General features: G+C 36.7%; 2 protein-coding genes across 2 annotated transcripts; both read right to left on the bottom strand.

The window, feature by feature from the left end:
* Positions 1–13,286: 13,286 nt before the first annotated feature.
* On the bottom strand, positions 13,287–15,686 carry LOC131680184 (uncharacterized). The gene has a single exon (XM_058960903.1). The coding sequence runs from the start codon at positions 15,684–15,686 to the stop codon at positions 13,287–13,289; it is 2,400 nt and encodes a 799-aa protein (XP_058816886.1).
* Positions 15,687–16,069: 383 nt separating this feature from the next.
* LOC131680182 (uncharacterized) lies at positions 16,070–17,476 on the bottom strand. Its single transcript, XM_058960901.1, has one exon. The coding sequence runs from the start codon at positions 17,474–17,476 to the stop codon at positions 16,070–16,072; it is 1,407 nt and encodes a 468-aa protein (XP_058816884.1).
* Between the last annotated feature and the right edge of the window lie 3 nt (positions 17,477–17,479).

Raw genomic sequence — 17,479 nt, 5'->3', positions numbered from 1 at the left:
AATTCAGGATAGTGCTAAATTTTGAGTCGTCGGGTAACATACCTTGGTCCGTTATCTTATGTCCAAGATACGTCACTTCGGTGTTGAAAAATTTGCATTTTTGAGCGTTGAGTTTTAAATTATAGTATCTCAAGCGTTCAAACACTTGTTGTAAATTTGAAAGGTGATGGTTTATTGAGCATCCAATAACTACAATATCATCAATGTAAATTAAAGCTAACTACGGTGTTAAGCCTGCCATGGCAATTGTCATCATACGTTGAAAGCTGTTTGGGTTTATATTCAGTCCAAATGGCAATCTAGTGAACTGATAATATCCACTTCTTGTTGAAAATGCTGTGAATTTTCTGGATTCTTCGTCGAGGGGTATTTGGTGAAATCCTGACATAAGATCTAGAGTTGTAAAATATTTGATTCTACCAAGTTGGTCTAGAATATCGTCAATTCTTGGTAATGGGAATTTGTCAGCTAAAATTTTCTTGTTCAGTTGTCTAAAATCGACAACTAGACGCCATTTTTGTCATTATTGTTCGACTTTTTGGGTACAAGCAGAATTGGTGAATTATAAGAAGATATCGAGGGCTCTATTATTTTATCTTGAAGCATTTTATTCACTTGCTTATCGATTTAGTCGTATTGCGAGTGAATTGTTTTATAGTTAGGTATGTAGACAGGAATATTATCGTTAAGTGTGATGTTCTGAGAATAGAAATTATTTTGGGTTACCTCTTCTTCGGGTAGGCAAAAGATATCTTGATATCTATTAATTAATTCTATAAACTCGTCTCTAGCATATGGTGGAACTTGTTCCAGATTAATGTTCTTGAGAATAGAATTGCATCTATTATCAATTTTATTTTTATTAATATTATTATTATTATTGCTGTTACGTGTACTTAATATAGAATAATCACTTAAAGGGCTAAAGGATTAAATTGTGTGTATGGTATATATATTGGATAATTGTTCGTATTTACAAATTTTACAAATGGTTTTGTTGCGGATATTATCGAATTTCCACAGAAAACACCTTGGCAAATTTCTTTGGAGTGTACTACCATATCCTCAGAAATTCTTAAATGTGGTATTCTTCTAATGACTTCACTACGGCTAGGAAGCATGAAGCCTTTATTTAAATTATCTTCTATGGGTATTGATATTTGTATATTTTGTATATTGAATGTAAGTATCCAACATTCATAATCGATGATACATTTATAATTGGCTAAAAAGTCACGGCCTAAAATACCGTCAGTTTGAATCGGCAAATTAGAGTTTACTAGATGGAAATCGTGGTTTAGTTTAAATGTATTGTTGAAACAAAATGTAGTATTAGTTATTTCTAAAGTTTCTATGCTATTTTCGGTTATTCAGGTTAATTTAATTTTATTACTAGCATTTACATGTTGGTTTGGGTGGATATTTTGTGCTTTGAACAATGAAATATCTGCACCTGTATCAATGATGAAACTACAAATTTTATCTCCAATCATGTGCACTTTAACTTGAATAAAATTTGATCATTTAGATTAAATGTCAGTATAGGTAAGCCTTTCGCTAACAGTTGTTCACGCGGTCGACTTCTGTGGACACCTGTTACTGGGGGGCTAAAAAATGGTTAGTATCAGGGCTAGCTGGTAATATTGCTAGTTGTTGGTTGGTAATTGGTGGTCTTTGCGTATCGTTTGCTGTTGTTTGTGAATGGTGTGATTCGTTGGTGTAGTACATCTGGGCATTTCTGTTGTACCTGTTTGTGTTAAGGTTAGAGTATCAACTGGTTTTGATACTGGATTGTGTATCTGTGCCTGTTATCAAAGTTGGAATTTGGTGGAAATTCCTATTGTTATTTGGAATTTGGTGGAAATTCCTATTGTTTGTAAATGAATCTCTTTGGGCAGGAGTGGGATACCTTGATTGGTATCTTCCCTGGGGGTTTTGATGGAATCTTTCGTTCCTTTGAGGTTGGTACCTGTTATTGTAATTATTTGTAGGATATCTGCGTGGGAAGCGATTATTATTTTGGCTTTCCATTCTTCCGGCATGTAATATAATTGGGTTTTCGTTTTTGTTGTCGGTTTGTTCGTTTTCTACCATGAGGTTGATAGCTTCTTCTAGAGAATCGCATTTTCCCATTCTTAGCATCATTTTCGTTTCTCTGTTTGATGCGGTATTGATAAGTGCTTGGATCGCTGTTTTTCTTGACATTTTCTTAGCTGTTTCGTCGGGGATGTTTTCATGTACATATGTTTCAGCGAGTTTTTGTGCTAGTTTATCTATTTGTTTTGTGTAGTTTCTGATATCCTCTGAGGGTTTTAGTTTTAGGTTTTTTATGTCGCTGATCACAAGGTCCGAGTTGCCTTTTTCTGTACAATTCGTTTGGATTTTAGCGATTAGTTCGTCGTATACCATTGGATTATTGGTAAAAAGATTTCTCGCTTTACCCGTCATTCTGGTCATGATTATTTGTATTGCAGCCAATTTGTTTGCGGCTGGTATTATTCTTTTAGCTACTTTGACAGCATCCACGAACGATCTAACTCCTTCTGGGTTACCATCGTACATTGGGATTAGCTGTGCTAAGTGTGACGCTGTTTCGGTGTTAAATTCCATTTTTGTTTTATTTTTGTACTTAATGTACCATAAGATCAATTTAACTAAGATTTTAAATTTTATTAGGTTAGTTATGTTGGGATCACTGTCGTATTCTTTGTCGGTTATACGACTTTTATTTAATAAGTCTTTGCTTTTGTTATAAATTACTTGAAGGGCTGAGAATGTCTCAACTTCTTCATTCCATTCCTTCCCTTTTATTCTGTGTTCAAAGGTTTTTAGTATTTTCTTGTATTCTAAGTATATTTCCTCCAACTGAGTTTTTTTCAGTTCTATACTGTGAAATGTTCTCGGTCTATATTTACTTTTATATATGTTTTTATATTCACGTTTTATATGGTTCTCGATTTCTTTTAATCTGTCCATAAAACTTCTATGTAGTTTGATATAATTTGAGAATAATTTGAGTATAATTTGATAATTAAATAGAATGTATTTTTATTATATCATTCTAATGTGTTTTTTTGAGTAGTACATATGATAGTATTATCAAAATTTTATTGTAAAATTTTTTTCACATTTTCTCTAGTTTATATAAAATTTTGTGTACGGAGTATCACTTGTAGCTTAGAAATTCCTCGTATTTACTATAATGTAGGGTGTAAATTTGGCGCTTGCCAGGGCAATTAGGAAATAGTATAATATCTAATTTGAAATTCTTTTCTTTTCCGTACTTGTTCCAGTTTTGGAATTCATCGGCCTTTTCGGCTATCTTGCTTTGCCTGGTTATTTCGTCGAAGAAGTCGACGGTGTCGTTTATCTCCTTCTCTAACTCTTCGTCTATAAACTTGTTCATTTTTCTCTTCTTTTTATTTATATAGATATAGTTTTCTTGATCATTATATTCTCTCGTTACCTTTTGTCGCCTTCACGTACTCCAAGAACTCGTCCACTAAGTCCCAAGTCTCCTGTGGGATGATATCCATATACCGGTCGTTGTAGATTCTTCCTGTTGTTGCTCTTGTTCGCGTTTAAAATTTTTTCTTCTTTTATTTTTGTCCTTGTGGACCACTGTTCCCTACTTCATTGTAAAAGTTTTTCCTTTATTTTTGTCCTTATGGACCACTGTTCCCTACTTTTCTTTATTACTGTCTTTTTAAACTATTGCGACGCTTCTGGCGGCACTCGTTGCTACTCTTTCGGTATAGTGCCTATGCACTTTTGCGATTGTTTTTGATATCACGTAGCTTACTGCAACCACTGCTAAAACACATAGTGCAATACTTTGGGCACTTTGGTGTTGTTCAGTGTTAGAGGTGTTGGTGGCGATGATTTCGTCTGCCGAAAACCAACCCATTATCTATACAATTGTTTCGCACTTTGCACCTTTTTTGTCTTGAATGTTCATCACTTGGTTTTTTTTTGCGAAAAACGACAACGGGGAATAGATGTCCTATTCCTAAACCACTGGTCTGTGCATTACTAGTCTTCACATCACTGATTGTCTGGTGGGTTTTTCATATTGTGCTGCGTGCATGTATGTTCGTGGAAAGAGTACACTTCAGTCAACAAGTAGTATTGTTCGATGGTGATTACCTTTTATTCCATCTTTCACGCGTACTACTTTCACATAACTCAAAAAAATGCACTTTTATTCTTCGATCACTGATAGTTTAAGACGTGTTCAACGAACGATCGATAGGAGCGTGTCATTTATTACAGCAGTATGTAAGTCGGAGAGCACTGGTTTGGCATTTTTTTGTTTAGCACTTAACTTTTTTTTTCTTCAGCTGCTCTCATTTTTGCAGGTTTTTTCTTACGGTCGCCATATATTATACATGTTTAGTTTTTATACATGTATAACATTATTCACTATTTTGTGTTTCTGGGGGACTTTCTTCGTTAAGGACATTACACTGAAAGTCAACTGTTTCAACTGTACTGTTAAAAACTGTCTCTTTATTTCATCAACTTAATCTACTTATACTAACTGATACATGTAAACCTTAGAGCTAATTTTCCTATCAGATAGTTAGCTTCATTCTAACGGGCGAGGCTTCGAAAGCTCGCCATGAATGTTTCTTATGTCTAAAGTTACTTCTATGGCTGTTCTATGGCTGTCTCGCCAGTGTGCGTATTTGTTTATGGAGAAAGGAGGGGTTAAGTCGAATAGTCAGTTCTCTCGTATCATGTTCTCTCGTTCGGTTTACTTCGGTATTTTGAGCTGACCTTGATGGCTTAGTCGGTGCTGGCTGTCTTAATGTGTGTCAATGTTTTGTTTGTTGGAATTTGCTGGCTTATGGCTTTACCGTTCGGAAGGCATGATTTATTACGGTCAAAGTTTGAGGTTTCCTTCTTGGTTTTGGACTTAAGTTTGTGTTGTTTTTATTGCGTGCTAGAAACATGGGTATGTTTTGAGATTTGGACGTAAGTTTGGTTCTGTGGCTTGTATGTAGATCAGTTTTCCGGTTTGGATGTAGGTCTGTTTTCGAGGTGCTAAAGATGCAGGTCTGTTTTAGAAATGTGTTTGGTTGATTATTACTAGCTGTGAAAAACATAGTTGTTTGGTACTGTACATGTTGTCTTTTGTACGAAGTGGGTTTTTGTGTCAATGGGGCTAAGTGTTATGCTTGGAATTCATGGTCTGAGTATTTGATTTATTTTAGCGTTGTCAGTAATTCTCGTGTGGTATGGTTTCGTCATGTTCGATGTAAGATTTTCGAGTCGTGGGAAACTATCGGTTTGAGATGAGATGTGGCGTCGTAGGTTGGGTCAATTGATATTATGTTTGGGGTATGGTTGATATTGGTGTAGTACAGGTATAGTAAAGGTATAGTACAGGTATAGTACAGGTATAGTACACCGTGCCTGCTCCGTTTATATTGGTTGCTTGTTTTTTCTCCATTTTATAGGGTCCCAACTCCGTGCCGCTATCTCCACTCGCTGCACATAGTCGTCTCTCGCGATCCCATGATTATCTATGTTGCCTAAAAGCAGCAATGAGGCCATGCAAGGGTTGACACTATCCTTCATGGGAAGTAATGTTTAGATTCGGATCGGCGTAAATCGGGAATGTTTCAACCAAACCTAGTACCGGTGCCGGTTGGCACTCCGGTTGGGCTAGGGTGCTTTTATTGCTAAGATCTTAGATTATTGGGATCTTAGGATCTTAGCAAAAGCGGCACAGACTCGCTTCGTCGGAGCTGCTTTCGGAGTTATCCCAAGTAACAATTTTGGTTATATTGAAGTTTTAAAGCGTTTAATAAAACTAATATTTAAAACCTCCCATGCTAACTTTATGGTCTTATGTACTTCCTGGAGGCTGCTATAAACCCATGTTATGACAAATTGGCCCAGTTTTATTGTAATCAGTAGAACTTGTTATGCAAACTATCATAGGAGTAATAGTTTTATTACAGTTCTATTCTACTCTTTAGATGTTATATTAAACCAACAGCATAAAACCTTCTCCTGACCTAGCAGTGTGGAAAACCACTATATGAGCGCTATTTAACCATCATAAAACTGTAAAGTCTTCCTGAAGAAGTCCATAAAACTTCGTATGCTATCCATGTTAGAACATTCAGTTTTAAACTGAATTTTTACACTGATTAGATGTATTCAATAAAATTTTATCGTGGTTTTATCCCTTAACATCGCATGATGCCAATCATCGAACAAAATGCCATATTGTAAGGTATACATTTTTTTTTTCAGAATAGTGATTAAAAGAATTTTATTATTGTTCATAACACACCCATGCGTGTTTGAAGGCATGCCGTTAAGGGTTTATGGTGAAACATCATGAAAGAGCAACGCAAAATAAATGCGCCCCATGAATTCTACTAAAAAGAGCATTCGGTAATATTTTTCTGCAAATATTGAAACAACACTTAACCAAGTTTTAGTAATAAATGTTAAATGTTTTGTTAAAAAGTGCAGATTCTTTCAAAAAAATGTCTCAAAACGTTTGATTCCACCCTTCACACGAACAAGAAGGCGTAATTTTACATCGCAATTTGCTATTTTTGCTTCAAGGCGACATTTTTTTAATAAAACTTGGTATACTTGAATAATTCTTTCATAAGACAATTCCTCCTAAAACGGTCAACACTGAGCAATCCTGCATCTATGTTGAGAGTGACAAGTTTTATGCTGGACTAAATCACAGCTTGCTGGTTTTGATTATTTGACAGTGACTCTGTCCAAGATGGTAAATGGAAGGTGGGGGTTTTTACTATGTAACGGTGCGGTTGTCAAGTTTGAGTAGCGCAATAGATTAAAATACACAAACTGAATACTCGCCATCTCTATAGTGTGTTCACCATTTACTGTCAGTGTCATTCCAATCGAGCACGAGATTTGTCAATAGTCCTCGTTCGATAAAGATTCGCAGATATTTTCTTTAAATTATGTTCCGAAATCTACACTGAAAAAAATTCAAACGTTAATTTTATTTGCTTCAAACCGCTTATAATTCATATGAAGAAGAAATGATATTGTTATCACGCGCACACATACCTTCTATGTGTCAACTGTATAAACTATGTATGCACACACATAAGTTATATGTGCATATTATTATAGAATGGGGTTTTATGTGCCTAATAGTTATGAAAAGTGAATGTAAGATTAATATTTTTTGTAAATACACACATTAGGTTTATGTGCCAGCAAATAGCGTCTATATGCCTCCGTTAATTGCAAAAATCTATGTGTAAAATCAATAGGCATAACGTTTACTTTTTTTAGTGTAGGGACAGATCTTGAGATGCATTTTTAAAAATCAACGAAATTAAACATTAACTTTCCATCGAAATAGGAATTTGAAATGCATTTTGCGTTGCGTGTAAGACGTCAAAGCCCTGCCACAAACTAATTCTACTCAAACAAAGTTTCGAACGAAGTAGATCAGCGTAAGACGCTTGTTGAACAAATGTTTCGGCAAAAGAGTGAAAGTTGATGCAATAATGGAAATGAACTGCGTTTTACTTTTCTTATAAAAGAAATGTATAGAATTCGCTCAAACTTTCAAGATATTTTCCGAGGCCCGGAGGGCCGAGTCTTATATACCAATCGACTCAGCTCGACGATTTGGGACAATGTCTGTGTGTGTGTCTGTGTGTGTGTGTATGTAACGGACAAATTCTCATTCGTGTTTCTCAGCAATGGCTGAACCGATCTTATCCAAACCAATTTTAAATGAAAGTACTAAAAAACAGTATGAACGCTATTAATTTGTTTTTGATTCTGATGTTTAGTTTCCAAGATATGAATGCTTGAATGAGTAAAAATGGCGTTCTTTGCAGTTTTTTTTTTAATTATCTGCCGAAATTGACAATAAAGATTAACAATTTATATGTCTTTAGACAGCTTTAACAAATACCTTTCGAACAAGCTATAGATTGTTGAAATCGGACCATTATCAAAAGAAATATTTAACATTAAATGCGGACGAAAGATTTTTATCATTTCCCATTGCCAGAAATATGACCAAAAACATGTAATCTATTATTAACGCCAAAACGGCTTATTTTAGGTCAATAGTATCTTCGGAAAATTTAATGGAGGTAATATGCCCTTTCTCTTGGTATTGTGCTTTTGCTGATTAATCTCCCTATGAGTGAGATATTTTCACAAATTTTCTTGGAAGTGATTATATCGAAATGATGTCTGCTGCAAATTTGAAGCTATTACTTTTGCGAATAACTTTACTAAAGACTTCAAATATCTATTTTAAATACTTTAAAAGTTATGGCTTGTTGTTTGTTGATTACTCTTTGTTGCTTATTTATTGTTCAATATAGTAATAATCCATTGAAATAAGCTAAACATTATTTCGATAAAACGAATTTTGTATTTCATTTTACTATCTACAACCGTTAGAAATAATCACCGAACACTTCCAAGTTGTCTGGAAGGAACTTGATAACTTATCAGTACAAAAATGTTCATTTGTGCGAACCTTCTGACTGCAATTTTTCTAACTTATAACCATCGGATCGATCTGAAGCATATCGGAAAATGAAAAGCGAAATAAATAACTCCAAGCAACGGCGAAGCCAAGAGAAGGTTTTGGGGTTTAACACCATACAAACCCCCCACCCCTCCCCATAACACCCAAATAAAATATTGGATTGAAGTTGAGAATGTATTGATGCAGACTGATTTAATTCAATATTACAATAACAATTATCTGATCCGTAGATTGATAACCTGTTGTTGTAAACGTCATGAGGACTTTTGATAGATTGTCGGAATGGGGTCCTGATATGTAATTGATCTATTGGACTTGATTTCACAGTTGTCTAATAGCATCAATATCAAATTCCTGCCTGAAAACATTCCAATTCCAGAGTTCTGTAATCAATCATAATCCTCAGAATTATTTTCAAATTGAGCTCGTTTTTGTAGAAATATACTGTAATAAGGGTCTTTATTTAATAGGAAGCGAAGTTAAAATTGATTTAATGTCTATGAAACTTAGAACTGCTCACCAAAAAAAATCATGACTTTCAACATTTGCTAAAAATGTTTTGCCTTTCTCATTCACTCTAAAATTCGTCAATCTAATCCCGACCCGGAGAGCCGAGTGTCATATGCCAATCGACTGAGTTCGTCGAGATCGGTAAATGTCTGTGTGTGTATGTGTGTATGTGTGTATGTGGAATAAAATGTGACCTCTGTTTCTCAGAGATGGCTGGACCGATTTGCACAAAGTTAGTCTCAAATGAAAGGTACAACCTTCCCATCTGCTGCTATTGAATTTTTCATTGATTGGACTTCCGGTTGCGGAGTTACGAGTTGAAGAGTGCAATCACACAGCAAAATCCCATATAAACTGAAATGAAAAATTTTCAAAATTAAATTTTTATTTTTGATGCTAAATGACTTTAAAATGCAGGAAACATTGAGATGTTTGACCAAAATTGACTTCTTTGGACTTTGGTACATTTTTGCCTTTCTCATATAGAAAGGTTATGCAATCACTCTAAAAATCGACAATCATACCGGCCCGGAGCGAATATGTAGTGAAGGGTTGCTACTTTAAAATTAAAGCTAGTTTAAAATTTCTTAACAAGTTGAAAATTTTCGGCAGGACCTAGACCTCCCGGATCTCTTTCCATGATCCGCCGCTGGTTTCAAGCGATGTTTCAGTATCACATAGTATCTCAAGATCATGACTGTCGATCCATTGTATGTATGTGCAAATCGTACTGAACATGTAATATTCATTTCCACCATTGTATTGAACATAACCAGCCATGGAATCGTAGTCTGGACAAACGAGACAAGCACAATTGCACCACTAGGTGGATTAAAACAGGTTTTTATTTGGGAATGCGTCGAGTTGAGACGAAAACGTAATATGATTAATAACGAGGATAAAACTTTCCGAATGTAGAGAGAATTTTATGAAAAATGACTATTTCCATTCGACTCTAGCAGTTCCTGATCGATTTTGATGAGCATTTAATTTTTGTTATATGACCAATTATATGTATAGGTCAAATGTTTAAAAACAGTAATTTAAGGTCAAGATAGCATCATTTTGAAACCGCCAATTTCGGAGGTTTAGTATCTTAGATGAGTTTTACATACGTTAAACAGCGCATCATTTGATAAAATAATTTTGACGGTATATCGTCCAAGAAGTATTTATGGTGAATTTTCTTAGGCTAATATTCATGACTACAATAAAGTCTCAACAAATTCGCTAGACACGAACAAAAATTATGGTTTCGGAATTATGCCGTTTGGACAGTAAGATCGATTTTCACCAAACCGAATTTCTGGCTACGTCGCTGATTTCAAGTAAGTAGAAACTAAGTCGTTCTACACTCGATCACAAGAAACTTTTTCGAATGCTATTATAATACATTGAAACCCCGATTTTATCAGCCAAATATGAACATATGTTTGATGGGCTCTAGCAGACGAACAAGACTGAATTCGGGTAAATCCTTTCTTGAGCATGTTTTCCTTATCATGAAGATGGAAATATGAAAAAATGAAAAATTCATCATAATCAGAAATCAGGCTACATCAAGGGGCGGGAAGAATATTTTAACAGCTTCAGTTTATTATAAAGAAAAAAAATTGCCCGCTTTAGTCAATGTCCCCATTTTGTCAGCCTAAAATACACCATGAGATTGATAAAAATGGGTCTTTATTGTATGTATTATTCGCTGTGTTTCACATTAATAGGTACATTTCATTTTTGGGGATTTTTTATTGCATCGAACTACAACAATTTTTAGGTAGTTTTCAAGGGGTTATTTTATAGACTTCTTCCAAAATTTGGCGAACCTATTCCAATTCGTATACCAATTAATTGGTATACTTAAGGGTTTATATGTTGCAGATAGAAAAAATACTGAAATTTTCAGCTTTTTTTCCTACACAATATTACGGAAGCTTATTAATCAATTTTTCCTAATAAGTTTGTGAAAATTATAAACTATTTGAATTTTTTTAATAGTTTTATTTTTTTTTAGCCGTGATTTTTTAATAAATAGTGACCATCGCTTCACAACGTAGTCTATTTTTCATGGCTTACGGTGAGCACGATCTCTCGAATTGCTAAACTGAAAATTATGGAATAGATATTAATTTTTAGTATTCTTTACAGATTTAACTCGCCGCGCAGATAGCTCTGAATTAGACCCGCTGGTGCCCCAAGACAATTTCGCTAGATTTTCAGAGCACTGTGCACCCAGTGCATTAAGGCAAGTGACGGAAGGTTATCGAAAAGTTTCGTGAAAATGAAAATTCCAGTAATGATGATGATTTTCCCAAACGGTTCGTTTTCGTGAGGTTTTTATTGGTTCTTTGGCATTCGGATTAGCGATAATAATTCAAATCAAGGATACTACTGGGAAGTCACCTTTAGAAAAAGTCGATGTCGAAGAAAAATTTGAAACTATGCACGCATGCACTTCAGAGATAGCGTGATATCAGAAGCTGCGATTTCATTTCAACGCTTTTTTGTGAAAAGGGCGATACTTACAAATGTAAACAAAAGGCTTTTTTCATACATATGAATGAGAGCTTTGAAACGCACCAAATTAACCTAAAAATTTGGATTCTACGATATTGATTTCTTAAACTACAGCAAAAAATACAACCGGCGAAACTGTATTTTTGTTTGTTTATTTAAAGTTTCGCCCTCCACGCTCCATGCAAACAAACAGGGCGATACTTTTTTGCTAGCAGTTTAGAGGCGAAACTGTTATTTTCGTATTTTTTTAGGATTATCAAGCTGATACCAGCTGTAAATAGTAATAATGATCGCTATTGAAAAAACACGGACGGAATCGGTGGTGTAGAACGGTACTTATTGTAAAAAAACGTAAGGGCGATACTTCAATGCTGATAGGTGGGACCGAAAAAGTAAACAATCTCCAAAGGGGTGATACTATCATTTTGTCAATTTCAATAGCAAAAACAAATTTTAATTTAATAATTTCAGATACTTTTGAAGTTCTGGGTTTCGATCACTGAATCATGCAATCTAGGATGTAAACAACACAATTAGGAAATAAAACCAAGTCTAGAAATATTCACTGTTGATTTTCTTTGAATGATATCACTGCTAGTATCGCCCTTTTCAAGAAAAAGCATTGATTTCTTAGTTCTCAGTCGCGTTGGAAATTTGAGTAAAGTATAAACTTCAAATCGATTCAAAAAAAAATTCGATTTTTTGGCTCAGTACAATATATAACCCCTTTAAGAAAATTCAGTTTTCCCACCACAATTGAGATATTTTATTAACAGAGCATTAGCAATAATTCGTTTGTATGTCTACTTTATGGGCCATTTTTTCGCTTTCTCATTGATTTGGTTTGAGATTTCTAGCACTCATGTTATAGGATATGTTATGCTGATTTGAGCGATTCTCTCAGTCCTGCCACTATCCCATGTAGTATGTGTTATCAAAAACATCGCGAAGCATCAAGTTCTAAATGTTCTAAAACGATATAATATCCGAAGAGAGTGATAAGAGTTATAAAAAATGTCTCATCACACTGTTAGGTGGATTAAAAGCGTTTTTTCAAATTGGATTCAAATTTGTTATGCATTTCTAGAGTGATCTGACCCTAGACCGAAATGCATTTGTATGAGCTTATTGTTTATAGTACTAAAACGCAGATGGGCTTCCTTTTTTGTAATATAATGGGAGAATTCTTAAAATTGTTGCAACGGCTGTTTTGTCGGCAAAGTCAATTTTTGTAAACAGCCAAAAAACAAATCATTGCAACCCTCTCGTGATTGGCAACTGCAACAGCACGCACAAAAAAGCTCTCACCTTTATTTACCATCTTGATAATCATCCTGGAAAAACGAGAACAACAAACCAATCCTCCTGTCAGCGGTTGTTCAGAAATTCTTATTAACCTGCAACGACGAAATACGAAATAATCCTGACTTGGTTCGTCTTCTGCTTTGGGTTAAAAGAAATTGAGGAAGAATTCCATTTCCAAATGGAATTTTCGAAGTAACTTAGTTGTTATCGTTTTTTATTGATATTTTTCGGTGATTATATTAAAAAACTCTTACTGTTGACGTTTCAGCTTACTCGATTATAATTTCAGCCATCTTCAGAACTTTACAATAAAAATACAAAAAAATACAATAAATTTTACAGATCACAATTTACGTTAAAAACGATCACGACTTACATTTAACCCCATTCGCCTCTTGCTATCGCTGGGGGAAACAAATTTAAACTAAACCTACAGCGTCGTTGCCAGCGTCGTTGCTCCCTCGTCTCCTGTGAATTGCTGCGTTGATCGTAGCTTGTTGAGAAGTCCATTATACGTGCTAGAGAAGCTAGCTGCGTCACGTTGAAGATTCACAGCTCTCTCCTCTCGCAGCTTGATGTGGAGAACCTCAGCAGTCAGCCTATTGGAATCATTGTTGATTCTCTCCAATACACGCGTTCTGTTGAAATCGAACTGATGTCCACACTCTCTCGCATGCTGCGTTAGGCCGGTTATAGAGGTGCTCGTGCGAATTGAATTTTTATGCTGGGCAATGCGTTTTTCCAGAGTTTGCGATGTCTGTCCTATGTACTCCCTATTGTCGCATCCACCACACGGAATGCTGTAGACCACATTGGTCTGTTGCATCTTTGGGATCCTGTCCTTCAACATAGTAAAGATAGTGTTTTTAATTTTGTCGGTCGGTTGGTACGCTGCGATGATGTCATTCTGGCGTAACACTTTTCCTATCTTCTCGCTTAGGCAGGGGATGTAGGGGATGGAAATGTACTTAGCTATTTGCTCGTCTGTACTCCTGGTTTGCAGTGTGTTATATAGTGAGTGTACCCTCTGTTTCAGTACACGCTTTATGAAGTGTTCCGGGTAGTTGTTGTTGCGCAGGATATCCGACGCTTCTTTTATGCTTACCTCTCTCTTCCTCGCATCAGTAAGCTTTAGCGCTCGGTCGAATAATGCGATAGCGGTATTCTTTTTGTGGGCGTGCGGACTCTCTGATGTGTAATCAAGATATCGTCCTGTTGTCTGTTTTGGGAGCCATTTTTTATCTATTCTCTCTTCCCTTCTAGTTAATAGGAGATCCAAGAACCGGATAGATTCATTTTCTTCCTTTTCCACTGTGAATTTTATGCTGTTGTGATCTTTTTCGAACTCCTGGATGACAGCATCGATCTCATTCTCCTTACCCACCAGAAAACAATCATCCACATACCTTCGATACACTACCAGCGAAATATTTTTTTGTTTCAATCTTTCTATCGCTTCTCTCTCTAGCCTCTCCATCACTATATTGGCAACGACGGGAGAAAGTGGGGATCCCATCGGTACTCCGAATATTTGGTCATAATACTTTCCATCGTATTGAAAAAATGACGCTTCTAGGACTGTTTTCATCGCCTGTTTGAAACTGTCCCATGGGATTGTTGTAATGTGTTGTAGTTCGTTCCAACGTTCCTCAACATACTCGTACACTTTGTCTACAGGCACATTTGTGTACAGGGACACCACATCCAACGAGTATAGTACACATCCCTCCGGTACCCGTATCTTAGAAATCTCTTCTGCGAAATCAAAGCTATTGCGAACATGGTACTCTGTCTTTCCCACTAAATTGTTCAATATTCCCGAAAGGTATTGAGCCATACGGTACGTTGCTGAGCCAATGGTGGACACTACCGGTCGGAGGGGGCAGTTTTCCTTATGGATTTTAGGAAGACCATAGATCCGCGGTGGTGCGCAGTTGTACAATTTAAGTCTGTATTTGGTGGCTTTGTCAATGTGTTGGTCTAACCACCACTGCTCCACAATGCTGTTTAGCCTTTTTAGCACTCTGTTCGTAGGATTGTCCTTACGCTGCTTATAAGTAGATGGGTCATTTACCATTTCTGTCATTTTTTGGTGGTACTCGGTGGCTGATATCAGGACGGTTTTATTTCCTTTGTCGGCCTTTGCAACATATAGGTCTGGGTTCTCTCGCAAGAACTTCTTGCTGCGCACTATGTCTTTGTGTATCCAATCGTTCTCTTTCGTTCGTGGTTGGTTTTGATAGTTGACGTAGTTGGATATGATGGTAGAAACCTCTGCTCTAATTTCGTCAGCTTGTGGTTTGTTCTGTATTGCTGTCTCTACATCGGCGACAAGTTTCACGTATGGGATGGAGCTTTTTGTCTGTATATTGAAGTTGGGTCCAAGAAGAAGCGTTCGTTCTAAGTAGTCGGGGATTTCGTAGCTCGTTGTATTTTCTATCCATTCCGGCTGCTGGCTGATCTCTTCAATCTTTTTTCGCTTCAGGTTGCTGAGTTTATCTATTTCAGAACGTTTTGTCTTGTTGTACACATTCGTTGCTTTTTTCTCCACCATCACTTGTACAGTTCTCCAATCTTCCTCTTTTAGCGCTATTTGTACCACTCCATAGAGTTGCCGCTTTCTGTTCCTCAGTTGCTCTAATAAACGCTTGGTGTCCCGAATGATAAGGCTGATAATTCTGATTTTCTGACGGTGTTCCAGAGTTCTCAGCTCTTGGCGCGATATGTTGCTGTGTAGAGAAACACCAACCTTGTAGCACAGGCATTTTGGCACAAGCTTGCACTTCCGACAGTTCAGTAGGAATTTCAGTCGATTCTTCATTTTCGCCATCTTGATAGCTGTTTTCAAGAGGTCTTTCGTTAATTCACCTGTTTCCTTATCGTATTCTCTTGCAATTCTTGACACGAAAAACATCGTGTGTCTTTCCTTTCCTTTTTCTTGATCAAGCGATTTAATGTTTTCTATTTTTGGTCACCGTTGGTAAATGTTATCGTTTTTTATTGATATTTTTCGGTGATTATATTAAAAAACTCTTACTGTTGACGTTTCAGCTTACTCGATTATAATTTCAGCCATCTTCAGAACTTTACAATAAAAATACAAAAAAATACAATAAATTTTACAGATCACAATTTACGTTAAAAACGATCACGACTTACATTTAACCCCATTCGCCTCTTGCTATCGCTGGGGGAAACAAATTTAAACTAAACCTACAGCGTCGTTGCCAGCGTCGTTGCTCCCTCGTCTCCTGTGAATTGCTGCGTTGATCGTAGCTTGTTGAGAAGTCCATTATACGTGCTAGAGAAGCTAGCTGCGTCACGTTGAAGATTCACAGCTCTCTCCTCTCGCAGCTTGATGTGGAGAACCTCAGCAGTCAGCCTATTGGAATCATTGTTGATTCTCTCCAATACACGCGTTCTGTTGAAATCGAACTGATGTCCACACTCTCTCGCATGCTGCGTTAGGCCGGTTATAGAGGTGCTCGTGCGAATTGAATTTTTATGCTGGGCAATGCGTTTTTCCAGAGTTTGCGATGTCTGTCCTATGTACTCCCTATTGTCGCATCCACCACACGGAATGCTGTAGACCACATTGGTCTGTTGCATCTTTGGGATCCTGTCCTTCAACATAGTAAAGATAGTGTTTTTAATTTTGTCGGTCGGTTGGTACGCTGCGATGATGTCATTCTTGCGTAACACTTTTCCTATCTTCTCGCTTAGGCAGGGGATGTAGGGGATGGAAATGTACTTAGCTATTTGCTCGTCTGTACTCCTGGTTTGCAGTGTGTTATATAGTGAGTGTACCCTCTGTTTCAGTACACGCTTTATGAAGTGTTCCGGGTAGTTGTTGTTGCGCAGGATATCCGACGCTTCTTTTATGCTTACCTCTCTCTTCCTCGCATCAGTAAGCTTTAGCGCTCGGTCGAATAATGCGATAGCGGTATTCTTTTTGTGGGCGTGCGGACTCTCTGATGTGTAATCAAGATATCGTCCTGTTGTCTGTTTTGGGAGCCATTTTTTATCTATTCTCTCTTCCCTTCTAGTTAATAGGAGATCCAAGAACCGGATAGATTCATTTTCTTCCTTTTCCACTGTGAATTTTATGCTGTTGTGATCTTTTTCGAACTCCTGGATGACAGCATCGATCTCATTCTCCTTACCCACCAGAAAACAATCATCCACATACCTTCGATACACTACCAGCGAAATATTTTTTTGTTTCAATCTTTCTATCGCTTCTCTCTCTAGCCTCTCCATCACTATATTGGCAACGACGGGAGAAAGTGGGGATCCCATCGGTACTCCGAATATTTGGTCATAATACTTTCCATCGTATTGAAAAAATGACGCTTCTAGGACTGTTTTCATCGCCTGTTTGAAACTGTCCCATGGGATTGTTGTAATGTGTTGTAGTTCGTTCCAACGTTCCTCAACATACTCGTACACTTTGTCTACAGGCACATTTGTGTACAGGGACACCACATCCAACGAGTATAGTACACATCCCTCCGGTACCCGTATCTTAGAAATCTCTTCTGCGAAATCAAAGCTATTGCGAACATGGTACTCTGTCTTTCCCACTAAATTGTTCAATATTCCCGAAAGGTATTGAGCCATACG

Source organism: Topomyia yanbarensis, chromosome 2 (assembly GCF_030247195.1).
Source record: "Topomyia yanbarensis strain Yona2022 chromosome 2, ASM3024719v1, whole genome shotgun sequence".
In the NCBI taxonomy this organism is placed as follows: Eukaryota; Metazoa; Arthropoda; class Insecta; order Diptera; family Culicidae; genus Topomyia; species Topomyia yanbarensis.
Note: the sequence above shows the minus strand (reverse complement) of the source record. Positions and strands in the feature narration are given on the sequence as shown.

Coding starts and splice junctions, on each gene's coding strand:
- LOC131680182 (XM_058960901.1), bottom strand. CDS start 17,476: ATGGCTCAATACCTTTCGGGAATATTGAACAATTTAGTGGGAAAGACA.
- LOC131680184 (XM_058960903.1), bottom strand. CDS start 15,686: ATGGCGAAAATGAAGAATCGACTGAAATTCCTACTGAACTGTCGGAAG.